At 43.7% G+C, this 26,620-nt stretch overlaps 7 protein-coding genes across 8 annotated transcripts in view; 3 read left to right on the forward strand and 4 right to left on the reverse strand.

Moving 5' to 3' along the window:
- LOC6732278 (angiotensin-converting enzyme) overlaps window positions 1-11,121 on the forward strand; it is a 40,948-nt gene extending 29,827 nt beyond the window's left edge. Inside the window, exons 8-9 of the mRNA XM_016180125.3 lie at window positions 10,093-10,233; window positions 10,638-11,121. Coding sequence (XP_016024942.1) covers window positions 10,093-10,233; window positions 10,638-10,953 — 457 coding nt within the window. The 3' untranslated portion in view covers window positions 10,954-11,121. The remainder of the gene's footprint in view (window positions 1-10,092; window positions 10,234-10,637) is intronic.
- Window positions 163-2,873, reverse strand: LOC6732281 (zinc finger protein 512B). Its single transcript, XM_016178290.2, has 3 exons — window positions 2,762-2,873; window positions 2,457-2,495; window positions 163-1,458 (listed from the first exon to the last, which is right to left on the reverse strand). The coding sequence occupies exons 2-3, from the start codon at window positions 2,466-2,468 to the stop codon at window positions 637-639; spliced, it is 834 nt and encodes a 277-aa protein (XP_016024948.1). The 5' UTR covers window positions 2,469-2,495; window positions 2,762-2,873; the 3' UTR covers window positions 163-636.
- Window positions 11,122-12,701: 1,580 nt separating the features above from the next.
- On the forward strand, window positions 12,702-19,750 carry LOC6732283. 2 transcript variants are annotated; one of them, XM_016180127.3, is made up of 5 exons: window positions 12,702-13,402; window positions 17,295-17,469; window positions 17,523-17,640; window positions 17,707-18,405; window positions 18,578-18,728. In XM_016180127.3, exons 1-5 carry the CDS (start codon window positions 13,100-13,102, stop codon window positions 18,594-18,596), a joined length of 1,314 nt encoding a protein of 437 aa, XP_016024950.1. In that variant the 5' UTR covers window positions 12,702-13,099; the 3' UTR covers window positions 18,597-18,728. The 2 variants fall into 2 exon arrangements, with proteins under 2 accessions (XP_016024950.1, XP_016024949.1); XM_016180126.3 differs by having other exon boundaries at window positions 12,751-13,402; window positions 17,707-18,401; window positions 18,578-19,750.
- A 240-nt stretch (window positions 19,751-19,990) lies between these two features.
- On the forward strand, window positions 19,991-21,582 carry LOC6732284 (tenascin). The gene is given in 4 exon segments (XM_002079377.4): window positions 19,991-20,232; window positions 20,392-20,949; window positions 21,026-21,229; window positions 21,288-21,582. Coding segments are annotated over 4 exon segments (1,209 nt in total). The 5' UTR covers window positions 19,991-20,041; the 3' UTR covers window positions 21,544-21,582.
- LOC6732285 (platelet endothelial aggregation receptor 1) lies at window positions 21,501-23,402 on the reverse strand. The gene is made up of 3 exons (XM_002079378.4): window positions 22,878-23,402; window positions 21,970-22,506; window positions 21,501-21,887 (listed from the first exon to the last, which is right to left on the reverse strand). The coding sequence occupies exons 1-3, from the start codon at window positions 23,294-23,296 to the stop codon at window positions 21,578-21,580; spliced, it is 1,266 nt and encodes a 421-aa protein (XP_002079414.1). The 5' UTR covers window positions 23,297-23,402; the 3' UTR covers window positions 21,501-21,577.
- A 438-nt stretch (window positions 23,403-23,840) lies between these two features.
- Window positions 23,841-24,386, reverse strand: LOC6732286 (platelet endothelial aggregation receptor 1). The gene is made up of 2 exons (XM_002079379.4): window positions 24,128-24,386; window positions 23,841-24,073 (listed from the first exon to the last, which is right to left on the reverse strand). Exons 1-2 carry the CDS (start codon window positions 24,289-24,291, stop codon window positions 23,866-23,868), a joined length of 372 nt encoding a protein of 123 aa, XP_002079415.1. The 5' UTR covers window positions 24,292-24,386; the 3' UTR covers window positions 23,841-23,865.
- A 271-nt stretch (window positions 24,387-24,657) lies between these two features.
- On the reverse strand, window positions 24,658-26,377 carry LOC6732287 (von Willebrand factor D and EGF domain-containing protein). Its single transcript, XM_016178289.3, has 3 exons — window positions 25,992-26,377; window positions 25,277-25,840; window positions 24,658-25,215 (listed from the first exon to the last, which is right to left on the reverse strand). Exons 1-3 carry the CDS (start codon window positions 26,279-26,281, stop codon window positions 24,723-24,725), a joined length of 1,347 nt encoding a protein of 448 aa, XP_016024951.1. The 5' UTR covers window positions 26,282-26,377; the 3' UTR covers window positions 24,658-24,722.
- Between the last annotated feature and the right edge of the window lie 243 nt (window positions 26,378-26,620).

Below are 26,620 nucleotides of genomic sequence, written 5' to 3' on the forward strand. Positions count from 1 at the left end.
CATTTTATAAATATTATTTTGAGTAGCCACCCCAATCAAAAACAATAGCTATTTAATAACGACATACTCTTTATTTACAAAATATATTTACAAGATATACAATTACAAAGAACCCTATGACAAACTATTTCCAGCAGCTAACCAGTGACAAAGACAGTGAAATTTATTTTATACATTTTATTTTATTTGTCCTTAATAGATTTTCACATAGATATTTCTGTTCTTATTATCCATTCAATTCATTGTGCGCCGAAACCTTTCACTGATAAACGTGGCCAGCTAAACTGTCCATAAATGGCGAAATTTACAAACAGTTAGCTGGTATTTATCCTAAACCTGGAGTTCGTGGCCCAGCACAATGGCTTCCATTGGATGGCTGGATTGGAAATAATTTACAAAAGGCATTGCTTGTTTCATCTTGGGGGTTCTTATCAGCTACAGAGAGTGGCAGGGCGGAAGTTGGACTTCCAGGGGTTATTTTAAGAGTTTGCTTTTTCGCTCGGTTTTGGAAAGGAAGGCTGACAGGTGGAGAGAGTGGGGAAGATAATTGAAAATGTTGCTAGATATCCTTCGGCTCATTTCCATTAAGTCCGCTCGCTCCAATGGAATCGCCTACTTCCGGTCCATTCCGTCCGCTTACTTGTGGTAACCATGGTGGTCGGAGTAGACGGTGGCATCGTGGCCAATGGCGCTAACGGGGTAGCTGCTGACGGCGACGGTGGGTGCGTGCTTGACCACGGAGTGGGACACCACGGGCACCTTCACGTAGACGGGGTAGGGACGGTCCACATGCACGGGCACCTGGACATTGACGGCCTTCTCCACGTAGACGGGGTAGGGCTTGGCCACTGGCACGGGGTAGGGCCTGGGCACCTCAACGGGCACTGGGCGGTCGACGGGCACATGGACGGGCACCTTCTCGTGACGGATCACCTCGTAGGGCTGGGGCACTGGCACGGGCACCTTGACGTACTCCTTAACGGTCACGGGCACCTTGCGGATGACTTCGTAGGGCTGGGGCACGGGCACCTTAACCTCGACGGGCACGCGCTTCTCATGGACGACGGGATAGGGGCGGTCCACATGCACGGGCACTGGGATTCCCTTGGTGATGGTGATGGTCTTGTGCACATCGGCCTGCTTGCTGATCACATAGGGGGCGGGGGCGTGGTGGACAGCGACGGCGGGAGCAGTGTGTCCAACGGCGATCGCGGGACCACTGTGGCCCACAGCGATGGCAGCGGGTGCGGAGTGTCCGGTCAGTCCGTAGCCATGTCCGTAGCTTCCGTGGCCGGAGATGGAGCCATGTCCCAGGTAGCCGGTGTCCAGACCAGCATGACCGTAGCCGTAGCCCAGATCGAGCAGGCCGCGCTTGTCCAGCTTCTTCTCCAGCGGCACCTTCTCACCCTCGGTTTTGCTGGCGCAGGCAGAGGCCACCAGCAGAGCGGCTAAGCAGATCTGCAATGAATTGGGTTGGTTCGTTTGGTTATGATCGGGCTTAAACTATGTATTTTAGAGATTTTACATAATTTTTTTTTTTTTAACATAATCTGATTCTATCTATATTTATCTTGATTCTTTGCAGATATATCTTAAATGTATTCTGGTAATTTTGTAATACTATCTAAGAATTCTCAACTGTGCAAACTCATCTATCATGAAATTCGTATAGCCAATTCTATAAACATTTTAAGCCCCCCTATGATAAAACAATTCAAAATATGCAACCTACATATATTGCCTAACGAAAAGGTTGACTTTTATCACCCATTGCCTAGTTTGATCGATTACCTAATCGCAATAGAAAGCGAAGGCGATATGTGGCCCGATTCGCATTGTGTCGTCCGTTGTCTCATCGCCCTCTTTCGCGATTCAAATGGTCAAGTGAAATTCGTGCGTGCCTGGCATAAATGATGCAGTGCAGACATCGCCCACTGCCACGCCCAGTTTCCGCAATACGCCTTAACCGACTGGCGTCACGTTACGCATACGCAGTGGGCAACACAGCGAATGCATTTGGAGTTGGCTTTAATTGAGCACATGAACCCAGTTGATTACGGCCTGGTAATAGACGTGGCTGGCACTCCAACTATGATCGTTCAGTTAATAAACGCTTATTAGCCATGTCGTTCAAGTTGAATTTGGTCGTTTGCGAGCATTTCGCCTTTGATTAAGGAAATTTATCGGATTGAATTGTTTCAGGAAGTTGTTTGTAGTTGAAGATGGCCAGGTAAACAATGTGCTGTATTTGCAATGCAAAAGGCTTTATTGTTCCAATTAGTTCATGTCAGCATTGTTCTGTATGGAATTCTTTGTAAGATTTCTAGATTTCTCACACTAAAATATGCTGCCAACAGCGATAGTTCACATACTTGTACGATAGTACCCATTTACATATGAAACTAAATTCTAATTTATTTCTATATGTCTAATTACTATATGTCTGTTGTACTTACGAATACTTTCATTGTGGAGTCTAATGGGACTTGCCAGGGCTGTAAATAAACAAAGAAAACAATAAGATTATTTATACGAAGTGCAGCATAGAAATTTTTTTATAAAATTAGCACTTTAATTGGTTTTGACAATCTGTTCTTTGGGAAAATGTTCCTTGGAAAATGGATATTATTTAGAGCACACGTCTGGCACATTTATAAGTTTATAACTTTTAGATCACAGCTTAAACTTTATTTCATTTTCACATAGTCTACACGCATTTCAGAAACAAACAAAAATTAACTTGGCATTTGGCTTCACTTACAAGCAACTCAGTAACAGCGAAATAGACTGTGGAAGGATTGTAGAATCACTAGCGATTCCAAACCTTTGACTGGATGCTGTCTGTGGTCAGTGGCGCGCTTTTATACCCCCAAAGAGTTTTTGTGTCAAAACGAAACTGAAAACGCCGCCAAACCAAGTCGCTCAGCGGTTTCCAAAAGCTTTTCCCACCACAAACCAGCCTAATTGCTCTCTTCAAAGCTCTGAGTTCGACTTGGTCTGCGCTTGTATTGGTAATGGTTGTGTGTATTAGTGCGGCACGGTAAGTTGCAAGCGGAAGCGCTCACCAATACACTGGCATGCCACCAATACTCGCGCAATCGCGGCTTTTTTCTCTGTGTATTGGTGACTTTAGCCGCCGACTTGAAAGTGGCTTATAAAATATGGGTGCAAATTTGATCAAATCAATTTGGGAACATAAAAAGCAAATAAAATAAATTAACCAAATCTTGAATTGAAATTTATTTTGGGAAAATCCCGCAGAACGTACTAGTAATCCTTTGTTGTTTATTATTTTTTTTTTCATTTGTATAAAGAGTCTTCGGGTTTCTTAGCAAGTTGTTCCCAAAAATATAGATTTCACCGAAAGGCCATATGTCTATCAAAATCGTTATGTTTTGTTTGTCAACTTTCAGAAGTCAGCAGTTTTGGTCGAACCTGATTTCTAATATCAATAATTCTGAGACTACTTAATGGAAATTCGACTAGATTTTGTTTTGATTCCATTAAGTAATACAAAACTTGCTTATTAATATTATATTTATACGTTCGGCTCGCATTTTAAACAAAGGGTCTATAAATCTGGAATTGTTCAAAGGGGTAATCTGGTTTTTATCTGAATGTTGATCATTGTATAATTTCGATATAAAATTTATTTCGAATCATTTTGTGGCCCAGTAAACAAAAGTGTAACAAAGCCATTTCTTTCATTTGAGTTTAATAAATCTGAAATTCACTTAGCAGATATAATTTCGTAGAACTTGATTTAACGGTAACCTGATTTATAACTTAATTAATTTTTTTTATAATACTGTGTGCATTTGGCGAACCGAGGGTTTTCCGGATTTTAGTATTTAATATTTAACCGGATTCTTTTAAAATTGTCAATTAATTCCATTAAAATTTGATTTTGTAATTGAAAGTAGGCAACATTCATCAAAGTTCACTGTACTCTTGCCCAGTTGGACTTGCATCAATATACATTGTTGCAAGATAGTAATTTGAGTGTGATGTCTCAATTTCTGTTGCTGTCATAATTAGGCTTTCTGGTTTTCTAGCCACCTTTGTGGTACTCGGGTTACCATTTTGCACTTCCTGCAACAACCAGGTGAAAACGGAAGCTACATCTCTGGAATTTCTCGGCTTCTTTGATGTCGTTGACAATGGTTCAGTGGTCACCGGGCGGAAAAGATAGATACCATCTGCGATTGGGGGTGGTGAAAAGTGATGCAACCGATGCGGTGCATAACCGTGGGGTGCGAATCTCAAGTTTCGCACTCGAAATCGATTATCGGAACGCTGGGTGTGGGATTGTGGAGTGGAATACCAACGGGGATTGCAAATGGATCTGTGACTGGAACAGTGACTGGATCGGGTGCCATGCGTGAGATCTGCACTGTGGCGCAAAAGTGAAAGGCCTTTATGGGTCGCCGTTGCAGTAGCGGCATTAGATGCTTGTGCATTTGCACAAAATCAGATTATATATCAGCCAGGCTGAGTCCCCGTGATTTGGCAATTGCCAGCATAATTATTTGTTAATGCGCAAAATGAAACCTGTTGAATGTTGGACTCCGCACCAACCGGCCGACTGGCAGCCAAAATGATATGCGTGTACCGTGATTGACTAATCCTAGTCCCATTGTCTTGCTCTGACGGGCGGGAAAGATATTTGCATTTTCTATTGTCTATATCCGATTCTACAAAGGCAATCAAACTAAAACCAACATCTATCTATCGCCATATAAAGCCGCTTTCCAAACTCTATGGTGTTTTGTCAACACCTCAGCCTTTTAGAGCTGAACTAATAAAAAAGCTTGTTTAACTTTTGCCTGCAATCCGCTTTTTATTCCTTATTGACCTGTCAGGCAACTATCAAAAATATATCTGCCGCTTTTTTTCAGTTATTTTCCGTATTCTAAAAATCTTTTTAAATATTTTTCTGGAAATATAAAGTGAGCCCATTTCAGGCTCTACAAACTTTATATGACACAAAATCCTTGACGTATTTTAAGTATTAATATTTTTCTAGACATCCCCGAAATTATAAATATTCAAACGCAAAATTTAAAAAGCTAAAAGTCCCCAATGAAAAGGCTGGGCCACTTGAATTAGCAACCGTTTAAAATCAACTAAAATCTGCATATAATTATGTAGTCATCAAAAAGAGAACGTAGGACTAGATAGTTCTGTTAAATATTTTAATTTGACCATTAGATAACGCATCCAATCAAGACTAACCGAGATACGTAAAAGGCCAAACCTGATTTGCCTTTTGAACGACGCCCTTGGCCACAAAAAGAACACGATTCTGGGTTGTCTTCTCCATTACATTGGATTTCCCCAATCCCAAGAGCAGTTTGTCTGAACTTTGGGTCTAAACAACTTTTACTTTCTGCGGAAAATGTGTCGTTCCCAATGTTTGCCCACATGGAACAGCGCCAAGTCAGCTCGACCGGTGCAGCTGTTTGCCCACAACAACGAGAGTTACAATTCTGTCAGACGTACCCACCAGATACTCCCACTTTGGGGGGTGGTAAAAGAGAGAAAGAGAGGGGGCGTGGCGTGTTGCGGTTGCAACATCAAAGCCGATGGGGGAAAGACCCCACCTCCCCCAGCTTGCAAGCTGCTGCAGTTGCATTTCGACTTTGCCATCTCAGTTGGCCTTTTTGGACGCTGTGCGGATTCTCATGTTCGAAGTCGCCATAAATTGTGGTCAACCGATGCGACGTTATTCATTGATTATAGCGACAACAATAACTGCAGTTAGCCCAATGCATGTAGCCGCCTATTGATTTATGGCCAATTGTTTTGCGCTGTGTTAATGTTCGGGGTTGTTTTGACTGCCTTGTGCACGCTGCTGTGGCCTGTTTTCTAGACTTTTGGCCAAGCGCCTTGCCTCTCAGGCTGTGTCAAAGGGGCCCCAAATTAGCCAAATAATAATTAGGCTTATTTGGGCCGCAAGAGGCTGGCCATCGTCGCATATTCACGCTGCATGGCATGCGGTTATTCACACGATTGTAAGCGTGCTGGGCTGCAGGTAAGCGACTTGAAATGCGAGCGGAAAAACGCTCTGGGAAATTCCAATTCGCATATGACTAATGGTGGAAACTGAAGTGTTACGAATTGGGTAATTATAAATAGATATCATTGTTTTTTTCATATTTTTAAGCTCTAATATATTAACATAATTTTTTAAATATTTTAGATGTTTCTTAAGTTTATTCCAGTACTAATAATTTTCAAATAGTTTAGAAATATAACTACAATTTTATTTGGTTTTAAATATTTTTTAAAAGGTATTTTTACGTTAATTACAAGTCTTTCATTATCATATATCATAGAATAGAAACTCTTCTCAACATATTTAGCTTGACCTCAGCATTTAAGCTGTCCTTCCCAATTTTTCGAACTTCCATCATCTTGAAAATTATGAGCTGCCAACGCAAACGATTTGGTTTTTAAACCGCTTTATTTTGACTACCATGCCGAACTGCAAACGTTTTTACAACTTTTTGCAAGCAAGCGAGCTTAGTCAAAATAATGTAAAATGATAAAAATAAAAATAATCATTACTGCGAACATAACAACTTGTATGGCAATTCGAGTAGGAATTGGATCAAGTTCGCTGCCACGAGTCTGGGTTGCCTCGATTGGATTGTCTGGCGATTGGGTTCACAAGATTATTGATTTATGCGCACGGATCTAGCGACAATCGAGGCACAAGCAAAGTGATCTCAAATTAAATGCTAATTAGGTTCCAAAAAGCGGATCTAGAACAATAAATAATGATACAATTAGGAGTGGAATTACATAGCGCTGCATTTTGTCGTATCTCGAAAATGAGCAATATGCTGCCGCCAACGGATCGGAATTGGAATTGGAGTTGAAATCGGAATCGGAATCCGAAACTGAAAGTGCATTGTGCAACGTACTGAATCGCCATCCACGTCGACATCAACTCGAACTCTATTTATGGCCAAGACACAAAACCGGACCGACTTCTTGCCGAGTTGGAGCGACTGCATCCGCAATGTTTCTAAACGAGAAGAGAAAAAAAACAGTGGATGCGAAAAAAATAAAATAACATAAAACTAAACCATCTGAGTTGCGATCTTTTGAAGGAAGCTGTTGGCCATTCGCTGTCTTGGTCGCATTAGTTTGTTTAGACCGCACGCCCATGGCGCTTAAATGATTTGCTGGCCGGGCCAAGAGAGCGGCGTGGCCAACAGGGCGTATGCCTAAAGCCCAGGCCAATGGCTCGGCAACGGCATCGGATCGGGCTGGCCACGTTTTCTTTGCAAAGTTTTGGCATTTTGACATATCAAGTGAAAAGCCTAAACGATTTCCGACAAGTAACCAGTTTTTGCTTCGGTTCATTTTTTGTTTACGAAAAACTGCACATTACAAATGCGCATAAATTTTGGTAACATTTAAATAAATCTAAAAGTTGGGAATTAGTTCGGTCTGTGGGTGTGGGATTGCCTAATGGAATCAATTTGTCATCAAAGTAAATTTAAGATAATAGAATTCGACATTTGGATTTTAATTGCTGCTAGAAACTGGAACGCTGATGCTAAGAATAACATTCAGAAAACGATCACACTGGTCAAAAAATTATTAAATATTTTTAAATCTAATTTTGTTATTGCTGTTAACTCTATCTGGGAAAACTCACAGAAATTAGTCCTCATGACCCAAATATTTTATCGCACAAATTGAGCTTGGAAGTCATGAACTCGGCATGTTAAAATTAATTGATATTGCTTTCGGATTCCCCCACTGCTCCATTACAAAACCCGACCCGTTTCCACCTGATGAGCATGCGCATGAAAGTCAAGGTCGGTCTTAAAACAAAAGGAAGCCGAAAAACAAAAAAATGTGTAACTCGCAAGTAATTTTCGCTTCGTCAAGCGAAACAATAAGAAGTGATATTTGCCCTAAGAGTAACGACATTAGCAGCAAATTACAGGCCGCAGCACAATTTCAGGCAGACCGAAAAGCATTTCGCGAAACGATTGAATGCATTCATGGGTCCGCCAGTCAATCAGTCAGTCAGTCATGGACATTGAACCACTTTAGGGGCATGGCTAGCAGGCTACTGGTTAGAAAACACCATCCAACGAAACCAAAAGTGATCTGAGCCAGTACTAACCCAGTGTGACCTCAACAAGTGACATTCACATCAGTTGGAAGAATTGAGCTTGAATTAAATTATAAGCTCAAACGAGAAATCTATAAGCATACCATTTATAGAAAACTAGAGTACGGAGTACTATATATATTTGAGCGGCTTAGTAGACACTTAAAAGCCAGTTAAATAATATATTTTCCCCGTTGCTTTCCTTGAGTTCCCATCTGGCCATTGCCCGAGTCACAAATCCTCCTTTGAAACCGGCATTGTGCAAGAAGTTCGCGGCTTAAGTCTTTTGATTGTCCGCTGGACCGACAGACAGAAGCAGAAATGTCAATTGCCATCGATTGGCCGAAACCCGATGGGGAAAATAGCAATCGATAGCTCAGTTCAGCTGGCCCATTCAGCAATTGGCCAAAATGAATGGTTTGCCAACGAGACGAGAACCCGAAAACCGATCATTAGTGGCGATCGCATAAACGACATCGTTCATACGCCCCGCGGCCGTTGAATAATTGTACTCGCTTTGTGGTCTCCGAAAATTAAAGATTTTTCGCATATTTTTCATTGGTACATGTGTTCCATGTCCCCTCAAACGTTGAATAGAATTTTCGCAACTTTTAATTTTAGCACAATGCTGCTGAAAAACGGCTGCTGCAGTGGCTGCTACAAAAATTGGACTAATTGCCGACAATGTTGGCTCTGATTGACTGGACCAAAGACCGTCAGGCTGGCCGAGTGTTTGATTGAATGATTGAACGAATGAATGGCAAGCGTTGAGACAGAAAACGGCGAACAGCAAAACGACAAGAGGCAACACCACACCAGCAACACGACGAGGCAGCTGCCTAATCCCTGTTATTGGGTCATGTCGCGTCTCTGGGAAAATGTGGCGACGATGTGGCAATGTGGCAACCGCTGCCAAGTGCCAAAAACATAACACACCACCGAACCAACCACTGAGCCAATGAGCTAGTGAGCCAGTGTGCCAGTGTACCAGTCAGCCACCGGGCCAAGTGGTTGCAGTTGCAGTTGCTCTCTCGTCAAAGTGGCTGAAGCTGATGCACTTAATGGTGGCTGGGAGTTTTGCAGCCGTGATCGAACGTTGTGAAAAGTGAACATTAAAAATGCCATTTTTTCCTAGACCCCAACTTGCAACATTCTCACTGGGCGGAATGAACAATATGTTTGGCTGCGATGCTGGAGAGTGAACGACCTCCAATTCAACCACCTATCTCTATGACGCTTTAGTTGGGGAACCCCCGAGCAGAAGGCCGAAAATAAATTATCGCCTCTTCCCTCTCATTTAGAAAGAAAACAAACAAAAGAAATCCATTAGTTGAACTTGTTCTTGGCCCTCAACGTCTTACTAGTTTTGTATGCTAAAAAAATCCCAAAAAATCCGCCAATATGTTGCATAATTATTATAAATCAATGAACAGTGACTCTGCAGAAAAATAGTTTCTGCGAAAAAATAGTTAGTTCCTATAAAATTAAAATTTTAATTTAAAAAGCGAAAGCCAGCTGCTTCGGTTGGAGCCAATTCGAACTTATCTTTTGAATAATTGCTACCCGATTGCGCAGCCATCGCCATAACAATACAATAAAAATGCCATAAACATAAATGCGATTAAATGAGCATAAAGCACTGGCAATTACAAGACCACAAAACTTGACTTTTGCATGATTTCGAAACTGCAAGAGAACGACTTTGGCCGGCGACTTGCTTCAGTTTAAGGCTTCAACTGGAGCTCGACCTTGAGCCAGAATGCGAACGAGTGGCCAGCAGTTGAACTGCAGCTCCAACCGAATCCCACTGACAACCGCCAACACCATGTACACGAACTGTCTTACATAGCCACTCTCACTCGAGACAATTGACAATGTTTAAGTTGGCCAAGAAGCGTGACCGCGGACGTTCTAAGTCGATGTATCTATAAAGCCACGTTTCCGTCCTCTTTCAGATACTTTTTCTCCACGGTTCTGCAGTTCCAGATCTATCGAGGCCTGTGCCGCGAGTCCGGCCAGTATGTTCCAGGTGATCCTAGGAAGCCGCTCCACCAATGCGACATTTACCGCCAGCCAGCCGCTGGAAATATCCTCAAGTAAGTAAAGTATATAGAAAATCTAAATGTATCACTCATAACTGGTTCGATAGCCGTTTTTAATAGTACCATTTTATTTCCACATTGAGTTGTTGCTTAACTTCTTTAGCTAAGCTTAATTTATATTAAAACGTTATTTTGTTTAATAAAATTAACACATATCATCATGAATACCTAGATGAGCAGTTATGCCCCATCAATCTTTTTTGATTGAATTTATATATTTTTCCCTAATTAATATTTATAGAAAGAAGTAGTTGAATTATTGTGGTAAAAATATTATATGTTTAAAAATCATATCATATTTTCTTATAAGTGACCCAATGAATGCTCTGAGTGCCTCTGACTAGTTTTGTTGTATCAATAACTTAAAATACTTTAATGGTTTTAATTTTTCCTCACAGAACCCTGATGTCCAAGGGAGCCTCCCAGCCATGGCAAGAGGTCCTTGAGGAAACCCTGAGGGAAGGTCGCTTGGATGGCACCGCTCTGCGTGAGTACTTCGCTCCACTGGAGGAATGGCTGCGCCAGGAGAATCTGCGGACGAACGAGTATGTGGGCTGGAACTACGATGGTGACTACTGCAAGAGGAGCATCGAAACTGCTGGCTTGCAGATCTTTGGAGGATATTACAATGGGGCGACGGGACAAAAGTCAGCGCCATATTTATACCCACTGATCATACTGATTTACCTTTACTTCAGCCTACGTTTATTATGAAATACTGTCGTTTACATGCTAACGCTAAGAATATGTAAACAAAACAGTCAGACAAAATGTTGTTCCACTTAATACTTCCGCTTATTCAAGTCGCACCTATAACTAAGTTGAACTTGAATCAATGCCAAAAAATACACACACACAATTCTAAAAATAAATAAATAAAAACAAAAAAACAAGCAAATCTGACATATTGCCCGACTGGCTCTGACTGCACCCTAAAAATTGCAACAAAACGAAATGAAACTACGGATTTTGCTCGAATGCGTTATACCCCTTGATGAGCCAATATATATATAACTAAAGAAATTGTAGAAGAAAAGATGATTGAAGAAGGAGATTGGGACACCTTCTCAACCAATTAATTTTTTGAAAATTCCAGAAGATTTCGTTGATCCTGGCATGCACCAATGTTCTTTCGAATACCCTCTTGCAAAACCAGTATCCAAATGGGTGAAGAGCTGAGTGGGATGGGGGGCATTTGGGGCAGCTCCGAGTGGGATGGTGTGTGCAACCCATGCGGGTCATTGGAACTCCGGCGTCGCACGCACATTGCTCACTCATTTGGTGGATTTGTTGTTGCTGCTATGGCTCTTGCTTACAATTTAATCAAATAAAATAAATAAACGTGCTGCAATTTCATAGTTGTGCTTTTGTTTTCGCTGCAGCTGCTGCCCCGTCTGCGGTTTCTGATGGAGTCGCCAACTGGTTTTTTGTTGTGTATAAATTTGATTTAATAAATTGCAGCAGCAGCAACTTCGGTGTAAACAAGACAATCAACACTTGAGTGGGTTGGACGGGTGGCTGGGGCATATTATGGGGCGTTGCACGGTCATCTCGGTGGCATTGTTCTAAAGTTTATCTAAGAAATACGACACTTAAGCTAAGTAACTTGAGTGGTGCAGCTCACTTTCCGCATACTTCTAATCAACTTAAATGGATACGATTTCGATGGCAATACGAAGAATGTGCAAAGCGATTTAAATCTGTTCAAGCCAGATAAGTAAGTAAAATCCTGATTAAAATTACAAAATCGTATAAACTTTATTGCTTTTTAGCACAAATACAGCACGATTGCTTGCTTAAATCTGCCAGTGCTGAGAACAAATTGAAAGTGATTCTGTTGTATAAACAAATAAGTGGACAGGTGCTATATCCGCTTGTAATATTAAGTAGTCTAGTTAGTACCATTAACTGCCATGTAAATTTAACTACCGTTACGCTTAGGTTTATCGTATCTCATTATTAATTTAATTTCATATTAATTCATATTAATTTATTAGATTGGAAAGCAATGTAATATAATAACTAATCGTTGATTTAAGTTTGAGCATATCTTGTAAATCCCAGTTTTGCCACCTAAAACCCAGTTGTGGATCATCGCTTAATTGGAGCTGAAGAAAAGCGCAAGTCGATTCGAAATCAAAACAAAAGTGACTACGAAAACAAGTGGCGTAGTCGGGTTTTTGCCCCGCAATGACAGCCGCATGTTAAGGACATGATCAACATTTCAATTAGATGCAATCATCGCCCTCGCCGCAATCGCGGGGCTAGTGGGAATGGGGTGTAATCGCTTTGGGGAGTTGAGTTTCATTCACTTGCAGTGGAGACTTCGCTGCTCGCCGGCATGCTTTACATTTCACTTTCGCTTTGTAGAATTACCATGAATTGTAGAATTGGGTGTGCAGTGCGTACTTCCGCTCTCCGATCTCAAGTCCCTCGCCACCCCGGACGGCCTTTATTGGCTCGACGACAATTTGCAATGACTACTGTGTTGTGTTGTTGCTTTCCGTAGTTTACTTTATTTCGAGAAGGAACATTCGGGGTGAGTAACAGAATCGCCACCAACGGGGAAACAGTTTTCACGAGACTCGCGATCCAGACGCACACGCAGCGCACATCAAACGGTTTATATTGATGTATGTAAATGGATAAGATCCTCGTTTGGACCAGAACTAGATCGGAATAGTAAAAAGTAAAGTGTAATGCGAATTAAAAGTTCAAGGTCCGACAATTGGTAAACAAAAGTGATTAAGTTTTTCGGAGTATCAAAAGAATTTGAGATCAGTAATTCTTGATGGATAATCGCAAAATAAAGTGAATGTAAAAAGAAGCTTTAAAAACCAGTGAAAATAAAACAACAAATATGATAAGAGAAAAGTTATTCGTAAAGCTGTTCCTCCTGCTTGCAATTGTTTTACCATTGGGATCAGGACAAAACAGCACCCTGAAGATCAATACAAACGTGAAAGACATCGAAGCTGGGGCCGTGGCCTTGCCCTCCATCCAGGGACCCGGAAACATCTGCATCCGCGAGGAGCCATACGTGGAGCATGTCCAGGTGCCGGAGATGCAGCCGGTGCGTGTGCGGACCTCCAGTTGGTGCATGGAGATCCCGCCGCGGTGCGCCACCTTCAAGACGGAAATGCGCGAGGTGATGAGGGTCCAGGTGAGTGAGTAGTGAACTGCTTTTGCCTCCGGATCAGGGAGCCTGGCAACTGGCCAAGTATCCAAATGGACGCAGGTGTTCCACTGCCGGCTCTGCCTTTGCGGGCATCTCTTGCGTCACCGCGATCCCAGCCAGTGGCAACACCTTCGCCGTGGCCACTTTTTCCACCATCCCGGGGAGCCTGCGCCACAAACCTGATTTCGATTTCGATTTGCCCAACCAGGAAGCCGCTCGCCACGATATCCATAAATTGCCCCGATTCGATGGCCGACTTTGATTACATTTCTCATATATATCGCTCGCTATATGGGTTCTGTCCGCCACCAGATGCATTGCGCAATTGTGGCCAATCTAAACGGGGTTTCCTGTCCTTCTCGTATGGAGAACGGAAGCCCCATGGATTGGCTTTAGCGGCAGCTGTGCTTTACTGCAGGAGCTGACGTTGCACTTTACTTGGTCAAGATGCAAGCGACCGGTTTTGACCTGTAGCATCTGAGGTGCCACGTGCGTCCTTGGCTGCCAAATTTCTTGAACTACTGGGCACATGTGGCGTATGCGCATTATGTATAAAGTGGTTACTATCGACGTTAGGAAAATCTCGCAAAATTTAGTTTTCAAAGTAATTGCTGATATAATTATTATTATGCAACAAATATTTAGAAATTTTAAAGCAAAAACCAAACATCGTCGATTATTAATGTTTATTTAAATGATCATTTATTACATCTTTAAAATAAAAGAACCAGCTCGCTTACATCACAATTTTGCGAATGCTTTTGTGATAAATGATGATAACTGATTCCCCATTAGCGTCAATCAATAGTTATTAATTTTAGGCAATTGTTTGGAGCAGACAAACAAACTATTAAATCCACAAAAACCACCGCCTGGCCATTTTCAACTGCGCAGTGGGAAAAGCGAGGAAAACAACGGCGGCGGCCAAGTGTTGACCAAGCATGGCCAGAATCCGGTTGCAGTTGCTCGATCCGAGGGGTCTAATCAGGCTCGGCTGGTTTATTTTATGTTTTCTATTCATTTATTTACTTTGCGCACTTTTTCGGTGGATACCGCGGGCGGATACGAGGGGGTTGGCAAAATAATTATGTCATGGTGTCAGTGATGGAAAGTGCAAATGAAAAGCGGAAAATCCAGCACTTATGGCCGGGCTGGATCGCCAGGCGGACCGATCTGCAATTGGGCATTAAGAGCTCCACTTGTGTGCGGTGACTTGATGCCAAAGCTGTTGACACACTTTCGATTGCATCACTAAGCCGAGTTGCAAGCCATGACAAGAAGCAGCCAGTTTTGGCTTAGTTTATTTTTTCTTACTTCGGTTTCGTGTCTAATGATTTGTGAGATTCGAGATCGCTCGCGCTTGGCTCGAATTAATTTCATAATTATTTTAATTGGAGCTCTTCAGGTGTTTGAAGAGAATCGCCTTAACGGCCGGCACCCCAAAACCATTTTTCTTCGATTGACGCAACAATTTTTTAACCCTGTCGCTTGCATTCCTGGCGATTTTGGTCAACGCCTGCTTGGCCAACACTCCGAGTTTGGTTAGAAAATGTAGCCACTAATTTGCCAATTTAATTTAATTAATTAACATCGAGGTGTACGCCTTAAGAAGTTCGAGTGTAAGTGGAAAAATAGATTCGATCTCTGGACTGGCTGTAACTTGAGCCAGCAAAGTGGCGCACGATTGTCGATAGCTTTCCAAAGGAAAGATGTGATTACAGCTGTGATTGATGGGCAACCACATTTCCACTGGGAAGGGGTGTAGTGTAGGTTGGCCATGCGGTTATTGGAGTACGAAATGAACAAATTGCTCAACTTGTATTCAATTACTATTTGTGACAAACATTTGAAAAGCCAACCGTAATTATGCAGACACAATGAATCAGAAGACCAAACTCGAATCGAATTTCACTGTTTATATTAAAATTTCCGCCTTATTCATTTGTGGGGGACACATATGCAGGCAGATACAGATACACAGGCCGCATTCAGATACGAATCCATCAACTCGACTGCGAACAATGCGTGAATCGGAAAATGCGGACTGGAAGTGAATCTGGAACCGGAATGAGTGTGAGAAGCTCGCCCGGAATTCAGTTATCCAATTAAATTGGCAACTCAAGGGGTTTCAAGGGTGATGTGATGCGTGTTCTTCTTGGGGGCGGAATGACGACTTACAATAATCTCCATCTTAATTCTGTAACTGTCGAGGGCCGGGCCAAAGTCCACTGGCCACAGGGGCAAGTGACACCGAGGCGTTGACAGGGCTGATGGAGAGGAGTGTCCACTACAAGTTTATCCAATTAATGGACTTCTGCGATGATGCCCTATTCAGTGTCGTAGATCAAAGAGATTTTATGGCAGCTCTGAGATTTCCTAGCAATCCGGTCGGAGCCCATAAAGTTTTGTAAAGTTTATGGGGCATACTTTTCGGCTTTGTTTTAGTTATGATCACTTAATTTATTAATTTAATTAATTTATTTGTGCTTTATCCCTTATATATATATGTACATTTCATTAAAGCTAATGGTATAATTAGGTATTTACAGTGTTTAGCTAAGGCTTTCATCTGAAATATTTATTAATTATGTCTAGTTGACCTGTTTTTAGTTTTTTGTATAACAATATTTATTATTTATTAAGGAAAACAAGGGAGAAGAAAAACCTTAATTGACTTACAACTAACTTAAAAAACTAAGACTTGAAACAAAAGATTGTTAATATTGTATTTTTTGTTGAACTTTTTGTACACCTACTTTTATATGTAGGTACTTAGTGTTTGTGTAATAAGGTAAGTTCATTATTAATTTTAACAGCTTGTTTTGGCATATTTGAAGTTTTTTGATATGAGTTTGAGCACATCTACCCCAAACAGGTGACCCATACATTAATATTGGATTAAAAATTGTTTTAAAAATTATGATCTTATTGGATATTGATAATTTAGATTTACGATTTATTAGAGGGTACAGTGTGCAAATAATTTTATTAACTTTCATAATTGTGTTGTTGATGTGGTATTTAAATGTTAGTTTTTTATCAAAAATTATACCCAAATATCGAATGTTGTCAACCCATTGTATTGGAGAGTCTAGTATTCGCAACTGTCTATCAGGAAGATAACGAGGTTTCCTTCTTTTTGTAAAAAATATAGCATTCGTTTTATTAGGGTTAATTTTAATTTTCCATTTTTTGTAATATATGTCTAATTCATTTAAGTAACTCTGCATGGATTGATTTATCTCGCTGTACGAGAAACCAGCACTGTAGACAGCGGCGTCGTCAGCAAACAGTGAAAGTACACAGTTTGTAGCTTGTGGAATATCGTGTGTAAAAATATTAAACAATGTAGGTCCTAAGACAGAACCCTGTGGCACACCTGCATTTAAAATTCGTCTAGCAGATTGACTACTGTCCAAATTAACGCTAAAGTATCGATGTGTCAAAAAATTTTGAACTATTTTAATGAGGTATATGGGAGTTCCAATCATCTTTAGTTTGTGCAACAGTCCGTCATGCCATACAGTATCAAATGCAGCCTCAATATCAAGTGTAACCAGCCCTACAGATTGTTTGGATTGGATACTTTCTTTAATATAATTTCTTAGTTTTAAGGTCGGCAGTATGGTATTTAGACCATTTCTAAAACCATACTGTACCGTTGGTAGTGTGTTGTGTATGTCCAAAAATTTCACCAATCTCAATTTAATTAATTTTTCCAGAATCTTGGACAATCCGCTTAATAGGCTTATTGGTCGGTAGCTTTCAGGGTTTATGATCACTTTAAAGCTAATTGTTATGACATTGTTTTAAACATTTTTTATAACTTTTGGTAGCTCATATTACTAATGGGACATTGTATCCAAAATTCTTTAAGAAATTGAACAAAACTCGAACAGTTCGCTTCTGCTGCCAAGGATACGAGGGAAATCTGTCGGATAGTCAAGCCACATGCAAGCCCATTTGCAGGGGCGGTTGTGGGCGTGGCAGTTGCGTAATGCCTGATATTTGCAGCTGCGAGGAGGGCTATATTGGCAAGCATTGCACACAGCGTGAGTATATGGAAATTTCTTTAAAACTTTCTGGTTAAATGAACTTTTGGCAGGATGTGATCACGATCGCTGGGGACTGGACTGCAAGAATCCGTGCCAATGTCAAAATGGAGCAGCCTGCGACAATAAATCGGGACTTTGTCACTGCCTTGCCGGTTGGACGGGACAATTGTTAGTATTACCCTTAAAATCTTAACTTCCAAAATGATCAATATTGTAAACACTTAATTCCTTTAGTTGCGAGCTGCCCTGTCCTCAGGGAACATACGGCATCATGTGCCGCAAGGCCTGCGACTGCGATGAAAAGCCTTGCAATCCACAAACGGGTGCGTGCATTCAGCAGGATCAACCTCTTCAGCTGAATGTGAGCCACGTCATCGTGGAGACTGTGAACTCCACGCTGGAGAAGATGGGCATTATTCCGCGTCCCAGCACGCCCGTTCCCCTGCCGGAGGTCATTGTAATTAAGCAACCGGCCAGCAATGAAAATGCCCAACACTCGCCGAAGATCATAGTCCACCAATCGAGCAGTGACCTGCTCGAGAATCTCCATACGGCTGCAGCCGCCGGTGTTCCCACTCCGGAGGTAATCCACGTCATCACCAATGGCATCACCTCGCCACAGGAGCATCTGGCCGGATTCGTTGGAGGTGAGGCCAACACGGGGACAGCTGATCATCAGTCCGGCTTGGTGATCACACTGGTCAGCATAATGCTCCTCCTGCTGGTTGCCATTGCGGTGGGTTCACTGTACGTGTACCGGAGGTATCACCACAAAAACTCCGCCGTATACAATGCCAACGGAACGGTGACCACGCTGCCAGCAAATCCGGAGGTGGTTCTTACCGAAGCCGCGGCCCTGGGAAAAAACTTCCACGAACCACTGCCCGAGCCGCCCGTGGTCTTTGCTCTCACACCCCAATCAAACGAGGGTATGTAAGTGTCTCTGCCGACCTTAAAATAGCTAGCCACATACATATGTATACAAAGTTCATATAATTTATATTCATTTTTTTTTTAAGCTTAAAGTATAATACTCCTGCCTTGAATATTGAATGCACTTAAATATTTAAATATTAAAATTAAAAGAAATAATATTTTTTCACAGCACAACCAGAGGTATATGACAGTCCCAGCAACAACTCCTCAATTAAAACCCCACCCTACGCCTATGCCAGGAAGGAGTCACTCTACTCGGTGGTTTCGCCCAAGTCTCGAAAGGGAAGCCTGGACTCGCACCTGTACGACGAGATCCGCTACCACCAACAGCACCACCATCAGCAGCACCACCCACGGAGCCATCAGCATGTTCAGCACTCCACCACCGCCTCCCAGTTTTTGCCGGCGAGACCACAGATCATGCCCGTCAACGACCAGTTCTCCAATGGAAGTGTTCATCCACATCAGCGGTCGCATCATGTCACCCACTTGATAATTCCGCCACAGAACTCCAACTTCTTGCAGGTTCCTGCCCAAATCACAGCCAAAAGAGTTGCCCACCTGTAAATTGTATTGCTCACACAAAGGATTTTTCGCAGCATATGAAAATGTGTCAGGCCTTTGGTAACTTTTGAATATTGTACAAATCTGTTTTAATTTAAACTTGAAATGTGCCCTTCCAACATACACCAGGTAATCTTTAACCATATTCATCCAATAATATGTACCAAAAGTCACATTTAAAGTCTGCGAGTTTTCACAACTATACTTATTTTTATAACATATTTAGATTAATAATAAATGAATGTACCAAATGTTAAGTGAGCTTACTTTTATGATTACATCATTATTTTAAGCTGCCCGCGAAATATTATAACAAATTTTCATTACTTTATTTATGGAATTAAATATTTTTAAAAAATTAATTCATATATCATATAAGAATATTATAATTGGAGTGGCGATTGTATTAGTGGGGTTTGTGATTACTAAGGTGGTAAAACTCTATCTTGTCAAATGAATAGAGTTTTACCTAATTTCTATCACTTTTCCAAGGTGATTTGCATGGTTAAAGGTTTCTGCATTATTTAGGGGTACCCTTTGATTAAGATATAACACTTTTATATCCATAAATCCTATGTTGTAGACGTTAAGGTCTACATTTGTGGCATGAGCATTTTTCCGCATAGTTGTAACATTTTAAATTTTTAAAAGTATGTACCAATAATTTTAAAAATAAAATGTTCTGACTCCAAAAGTTGCAAAACTTATATTTATAGTTAAATAGACCACATTAATTAATATGAGTTCATGAAAAAATAAATAAAGAGCTATCATGACAATATTGTATTATAAAACATATTATATTTATCCAAAAGCTGATTCATAAAATAATTATTAGAATAAAATCATGAAGCCACATTTTGTAATTTAAAGACTATTATTTAATAAAATCGTTTAATACAACTATATATGCTGCTTGAAAAGGGCAATTTAATGTTTTCATTTTTCTCTGAATGTTTTCGTTTCGAGACTGAGAGTTGATGCTGATAAGGTCTTTTGAGTAGATTCAAACCCCTGGGATGCCTGTTCATTCGCTACTCGACATCGAAGCTCAGAACACCAAGACGGGATGCACTTTAGTGGACCGTTGGCCGTGTTTACCGCTCTACTGACGCTGGTGGCATTTCCTGTCCAGATTAAGACCGATTCCACGGCTTCCACGGAGCTTTACGGGGACATAGAAAATTCGGAGTACGGCGACTTTTAGTCACTAAGCCAAATTCGCGAGCGCCAGCAACATCTGTGCCATCGAGAGGTGCCGTGAGTTAAGAAAGTTTTAAATAACATGGATAATAAAACAATGTAGCTTAATGCCAAATATGCGTTCATTAATAAAAATATTTATTTATATTTATTTGAGCACATGCTGGAAGAACTGATTGCAAGCGCCCTTTGATTATTGCGATTTGATGATTACAGATCTGTGTTTTTTCAAACCGAGCGGGATTCCCCGGTGCGTGGTAATGGATCCACGATCTACTTCCATCGCATAGAGGTCTGTTGTATGGGCTACCGTCGCGATCCGTATGCCCATGAATGTGTGACGGACTGCTCCGCATCTTCGCCGGACAACTGCCGTAATGGCTTCTGTCGCAGTCCGGGCGTTTGCGAGTGCTTCGCAGAGTTTGTCCGTAACGAACATGGTGCCTGTATCCACACCTGTCCGATTGCTTGTCAGCATGGCAGGTGTTATCTGAATGGCACCTGTGCCTGCCACCAGGACTTTGTCCTGGATCAGGAGAGCCGCCAGTTCTGCCGGCCGAAGTGCTCGCAGGCATGTGGCACCCATGAGGAGTGTGTGGCGCCCGGCCAGTGCGACTGCTCCCCCGGCTACTGGAGAACCCCGGACATGGGATGCCAACCGGTTTGTGCTCCGGACTGCGGATTTGGCAAGTGCGTGGCGCCCAACCAGTGCGAGTGCTTTGCCGGTTTCATTAAACGGCCCAATCGGAATGTCTGCGAAGCTGAGTGCTACCTGTAAGTGTTTAGATATATCTAGTCTAATGTATCTTAAACTTGTCCACCAATTTAAGCCATTTGAAAACGCTTCCAGGAACTGCGAGAATGGGCTCTGTGAGTCGCGGTACAAGTGTCACTGCCGAGAAGGGTATCGCTACGATGTGAACACCACCAGCTGTTTGCCGGAGTGCAGCGACAACTGTGGCCAAGGAAATGGGATGTGCATTGCACCCGGAGTGTGCCGCTGCTTCCTAGGATACGAGGTCCACGGTGCCGACTGTCGGCCCAAGTGTGAGAGGTCTGTTGCCCGGAGCAAAAGCTGTGTTCATCTTCATGACGTTCCGCTTATTTCCCAGATCCTGCGGCAAATACGGTCGGTGTGTGGCTCCCGAAATCTGCGGCTGCGGTGAGGGTCAACAGCATTGCCGGAACGGAAGCTGCGACGATGTGGAGCACTGCAGTTGCCCACCGGGGGAAACGCACTTCATCGATCGCTGTTTGAAGGCGGACCGCCTCAGCCAGCATCTTAACACCAGCGAAAAGAGAAAGCACTTCAATCGCCAGCTTGCTTACGAGTTTAATGCCCTGATCGGGCGTCTATTTAGTTTCTGATCTAAGGTGCAACAATAAATCTTGTAAGGTGAACTTAAACGGCCTGGCAGGTCTGGCGTCCCTTAATGCCGCTCTTGATGAATCCCGGCCTGCAGATGCAGAAGTTGGGGGCACTGCAGTAACCGTTCTGGCATCCCTGCGGGCAGTGGGGCTGGCAGATGTTCCGCTGGTGCTCGTCCCTCACATATCCGGTCTTGCACTCGCACTGGTTGTTGCCCACACAGACGCCGTTCAGGCAGGGAAGGTCGCACTTCGGCAGACACTCGGCCGACTTCCGGTCCCACTCGAAACCGGAAGTGCACTCACAGATGTCCGGTCCAATGCAGCGTCCGTTCTTGCAGGGTCTGAAATTGTGAAACAATTAAATTATCTAAACTATACACCACAAACAGATTTCTTTGAGATTTCTTAAAGGGCCACACTTACATGGAGCAAATAGGTTCGCAGCGTCCTTGGAGCTTCAGGTAGCCTGCGTTGCAGTTACAGTGTCCTGGAGCCGTGCATTTGCCATTCTCGCAACTGTCGCACACTGGTTCGCAGGATCCGTCGGCGGCCAAGCGGTATCCGTCAAGGCAGGCGCACTTGTTGGGCGCCACACAGCGTCCAAAGGAGCAGCCGGGCTTGCATTCCGGCTGGCAGTACTTACGAGTCTCCGGCTCCAGCGAGTATCCCTCACGACACTTGCACTCATTCCGCTCGTCGCAGACTCCGTTGCCGCAGCCCAGGGGACAGGTTGAGATGCACTTGCCCTCGGCGGTGCGAACGTGGCCGGGAATGCAGACACAGGTGTTCGGAGCCGTACAAATTCCATTCCGGCAGTCATCCGCGCAGATCGGTTCACAGCGGCGGTAGATGTGCGGATTTCGCTCATAGCCATCGCAGCAGACTTGGATGCGACTCATGTCCGGAGTGGTGCCATTGCCAACGAACTGATCCCGCGAATTGCGGAGGAGCGACGCGGTTCTGGATGTAAATAAGTGAATAGTTAGGTTTAGTTAGATAAAGTAAGTTTTAAGCTGCATATTGTCCAAGAGAATGCAATTTAAACTAGTTAATTCAACTAAATTTAAAAACTTTGCGCTTATCTACTGACTTTCCGCTCGTTGCATATTAAATTCATTCATATTATTAGCTTGGCACACATATACTCGTGAAATCAAGGCGCATTTTAATTATCAGGCCAGCGGAGGAAGTTGAGGTCGTTAGTTCACTATTTTTATGGTTTGCCTTGTTTTCGAATGCCTTCCGAATTGGGCGATAGCTTTAAGTGGAATTATAAAAGTGTTTTCCTCTTGATTGGGATTATTTTTTTCCGGAATTCCCCCAGCACTTACGGAACTTCCTTGTAGCACACACCACTGGCCATGGCAGATCGGGTTTTGTTGATGAACAGGGCCGTTTCATCCAGGACCTGGACACGATGGGCGGGCGGAGTCACCGGCTGCACGTAGTGTCCATAAAGGGGCGGCAATGTGACCGGTTGAAAGGTCTCGGCGCGCACAAATCCAGCGGATCCCTGGCCCACATGGTTCTGCTGGTTCCAGGCGTAGTTGCTCTGGTTTTGAGTGCTCCAACCGTAGCTGCTCTGGTTGTAGCTGCTCCATCCTGACTGACTGCTATTGCCGGCAAGCTGGAGGTTTCCCGATGGCGGCTGGCGTGTCTTGATACCTGCCGTCTTGAATTGTCCCTGACCAAGGGAACAGATGGCCAGCAGAACGCCCAGAGTCACCAGCTGGCACGATGATGACCTCATGGTGATGTCACTTGATTACGGATTTCGTACGTATGGAAATTGATTATGCGCCCACGTCCACGTCCGCTGGCGGCTGTAGTTGCACATCGACTAATCGGCTCCCGATGCGAAGCTCCGGATCTCTCAGCCGCCAATCGCCTCCGGCGACCTCTTGTCCCCCTTCTAATCAGCACCTCGCCAATGGACCCATCAATGTGGCAAACGGAGCGAAGGTTTGCTCTCAGCAGCTTCGGGCAAAGCAAATTGATCGCTGCCATAAATTGAGAGTCGTGAACAAATCTCATTGCTTTTGGGTAATTCCAAGAAAAGTTTGATGACTTCAAGTAACGATGACTTCAGGTATAGAGATTATTTCAGATTCAAAGTCACAGAACATAATAATGATTAACCTATAAAACTTATAAAGCCTTTCCAAAAGAGAATTCAACTTTTCTATGCCAAGTAATCATGATACCCACACGAATGGTCGTACAAAACTGATTAATAGTATTTCAAATAGTAGAGGTATTAATAAATGAATTATAAAATAGCAACTCAGAGAATATTGTAATTGATATTATTTATTTTTGTTAATCCAAGACAAAACGACACCTTTTGTTACACCTATAGTAACCCGGAGCACACTCGCACTCCTCGGGCGCCAGGCACAATCCATTGGAGCAGTCCTCCGAGCAAATGGGCTCGCACTTTAGGTTCTGGCTTGTTCCCTTATTCACATAACCATCGCAGCAATAGGAGATCTGACGACTTCTGGAGTTGGGATTGATGGTTTCCACGCTGAGTGGGAATAGATCTTGAAATTTGGTCATTCAAGCGAAGTGGTTTACCTACGTGAGCGTCCTGTAACAGATTCCGGATCCCCTCTCGGCTAGAGCCTCTTTCCGCCACTGCGTGACAGGATCCAGCCGGGTCCAGAATTGTGCGGCAGTGCGCGTGGGCAGCTCGATCCCCAGACCGCAGATAAGGAGCCCAATCAGCGTGGATGTCAAGTGCATTTCGCTCGGATTCAGCTGAAAGCGAGGTCGTATCAAAACGCTAGCGCAATGCTCGCCAGTGTCTCAGAGCTACTAAATTGTCGTCTGTGTCAAGCGCGGCATTTAAGTGTGCGGAGATAGAAATGTTCTACATTCCTAGGAAGATAATTATGTGTTCGGTACCCGGTATTCGTGGGGTATGTTGACTATGCAGAAAATAAGTGATATACCAAATCCTAAATACCTATTCAAACGGAACCACTTTCGAGAGGGTACAAAATATTCGACTTATTTTTACAATTTAAGCTAGACTTGCTTCAAAAAAGCGAAGTCCCAAGAGATGAAGCCACAATATATTTTAGACACCCCTGATAAGACCACAACGTCTTGGGAAATGCATGAGGTTTTATTAGAGACTGCTCTGTGACGCTGGAAATGTGAGAGCTCCGATCTCACAACCACCACATATCGCTGAGTGTGGTCAAGTTGAAGTGCCTGCCCAGCAGCAGATTAAACTCCTGGATGAGCGATGCGTTCACCTTGACGGGATTCATGGAGGCGTATGTGGTGACCGTATCCGGCGACATGCACCGATCGATGAATCGCGTCATGCCCACCTGGCAGCGGCATCTTCCCATGGCGTTGCACAATCCATACTCGCATCGCTGGTAAGTGCGTTCCGGACCCGGGACTATGGCGCATCCGCACACATTCGGTGCGATGCACTTGCCGTAGAAGCCACATCCACCCACGCAGACCGCCTCGCATCGCTCCCGATTCCGGACGTAGCCCTTGAAGCAGCGGCAGTTGCCCGGCGAAATGCACACCCCATTATCGCAGTTGTCCCCGCAATCCGGCAGACAGGTCGTCGTATTCTGATCGTACCGATATCCGTTCTGACATACGCACGTCGTTACGTTCGCACAGAAGCCATTCTCGCAGGTCCTAAAAAAATTTTATTAAATTATTAAATATTAAAGGAGAGGCGTCTAGTGCTAACACTCACTTATAGCACTCGCCTTCGCAGGAGATGCGGTTCTGTCGTTTCTGGAACCCGGGGAAGCACTCACATTCGTTGGGCCGCACGCAGTGACCGTATCCGCAGTCCGGAATACAGATGGGTTGGCATCCCAGGGCGGCGGACTCCCTCAGTCCTCGGGCATATCCCTCGGCGCAGGAGCACTTGCCCGGCTCCAAGCAGACCTCGTTGTGGCCACAGGTGGCATTGCACTGCGGCTGGCAGAATTTGCGCGATCCGTCCAGCTCGTATCCCTTATCGCACAGGCAGGTGCCGTTCAGGTAACAGCGACCATGCGGACAGCCCAGCGGACAGGTGGGCACACAATTGTTACGGTAGTTGAGCACAAAGTCCGTGAAGCACACGCACTTGCCGCCTGCCACACAGAACCCGTTCTCCTGGCAGCGCTCCCCGCAATCCGGGACGCACTGGCTCCAGTCATATTCATAGCGCCGCCAGCCCTTGCAGCAAATCTCTATCACGTTCATGTAGCTATTCAGGGAGCTGTTGCCCACAATCTTCACCTCCTTGTCGTACTGGAAGAATACGGCCCTGGAGATTGGATGGTGTATACAATGTTTGTGTGGTTTTCAGATATATCAGTAAAATTAAAAGTTTTAAACCATACGATAAATCGTGCTGATTATGGGCACGGTCTAAAAGAACCCAAAGAGTAATTGGGCTTAGAGTGTCACCCACTTACGGCACTTCACGGTAGCACTTGTCCGGATGTTCCCCTCTCCGGGGCAGCGACAATCCATTGGGTATTATATAGGGTTTCCGTGTGGTGGTCGAGGACGAGAGGCGTCGCTGGAGAGCCTCGTGCTCACGCAGCAGTTCCCGCTGGCGCTGCTCCGCGCGCAGGCGCAGCTGCTCGTCCTTTTGCTGCTGCAGCTGCTGCTCATGAAGTTGCAGCTCCAGGGCCTGCAGCACGCAGAGGAACAGGACCAGGAGCACCGACTGGAGGCACAGAGATCGCAGTAGTGGCGACATCTCAGTGCTGGGCGCGGATTTCTTTGTGGCGCGCTACCGAAACGCTCAAGTCGCGATTGTTTACTGCTCCGGAGACGACGCAGTTGGGCCAGCCTCTAATCACAGCCGGAGGCAATGATAAGAGGGCTTCAGCGCTTAATTCGGATCTGGAGGCGGAGATCCAGGGCTCGCAATGCCAATGTATGTCAAGTAAGAACGTCTTAAGTTTTATGTTCTTTCATTATTAATTGTAATTTCCCGGGTAAATAGTGATGGGATACAAATAAAATTTTTAAGAAACCAAAATTATATTTTGGGTATGCAAATAAGCACATTCACACATTTAGTTCATTTCAAGAA

This window comes from Drosophila simulans, chromosome 2L, assembly GCF_016746395.2.
Source record: "Drosophila simulans strain w501 chromosome 2L, Prin_Dsim_3.1, whole genome shotgun sequence".
NCBI lineage: Eukaryota > Metazoa > Arthropoda > Insecta > Diptera > Drosophilidae > Drosophila > Drosophila simulans.

Excerpts from the sequence above, each read along its gene's own strand:
- LOC6732286 (XM_002079379.4), bottom strand. The coding sequence starts at position 24,291 with ATGCACTTGACATCCACGCTGATTGGGCTCCTTATCTGCGGTCTGGGG. Across the intron at positions 24,074-24,127 it reads ATCTGTTACAGGACGCTCAC|CGTGGAAACCATCAATCCCA; the intron begins GTAGGTAAACCA and ends ATTCCCACTCAG.
- LOC6732287 (XM_016178289.3), bottom strand. The coding sequence starts at position 26,281 with ATGTCGCCACTACTGCGATCTCTGTGCCTCCAGTCGGTGCTCCTGGTC. Across the intron at positions 25,841-25,991 it reads AAGTGCTACCGTGAAGTGCC|GGCCGTATTCTTCCAGTACG; the intron begins GTAAGTGGGTGA and ends TCCAATCTCCAG. Across the intron at positions 25,216-25,276 it reads TGCGAAGGCGAGTGCTATAA|GACCTGCGAGAATGGCTTCT; the intron begins GTGAGTGTTAGC and ends AAATTTTTTTAG.
- LOC6732285 (XM_002079378.4), bottom strand. The coding sequence starts at position 23,296 with ATGAGGTCATCATCGTGCCAGCTGGTGACTCTGGGCGTTCTGCTGGCC. Across the intron at positions 22,507-22,877 it reads GTGTGCTACAAGGAAGTTCC|AACCGCGTCGCTCCTCCGCA; the intron begins GTAAGTGCTGGG and ends ATTTACATCCAG. Across the intron at positions 21,888-21,969 it reads TGCGAACCTATTTGCTCCAT|ACCCTGCAAGAACGGACGCT; the intron begins GTAAGTGTGGCC and ends TCACAATTTCAG.
- LOC6732283 (XM_016180126.3), top strand. The coding sequence starts at position 13,100 with ATGATAAGAGAAAAGTTATTCGTAAAGCTGTTCCTCCTGCTTGCAATT. Across the intron at positions 13,403-17,294 it reads GCGAGGTGATGAGGGTCCAG|AAATTGAACAAAACTCGAAC; the intron begins GTGAGTGAGTAG and ends AAATTCTTTAAG. Across the intron at positions 17,641-17,706 it reads GCCGGTTGGACGGGACAATT|TTGCGAGCTGCCCTGTCCTC; the intron begins GTTAGTATTACC and ends TAATTCCTTTAG.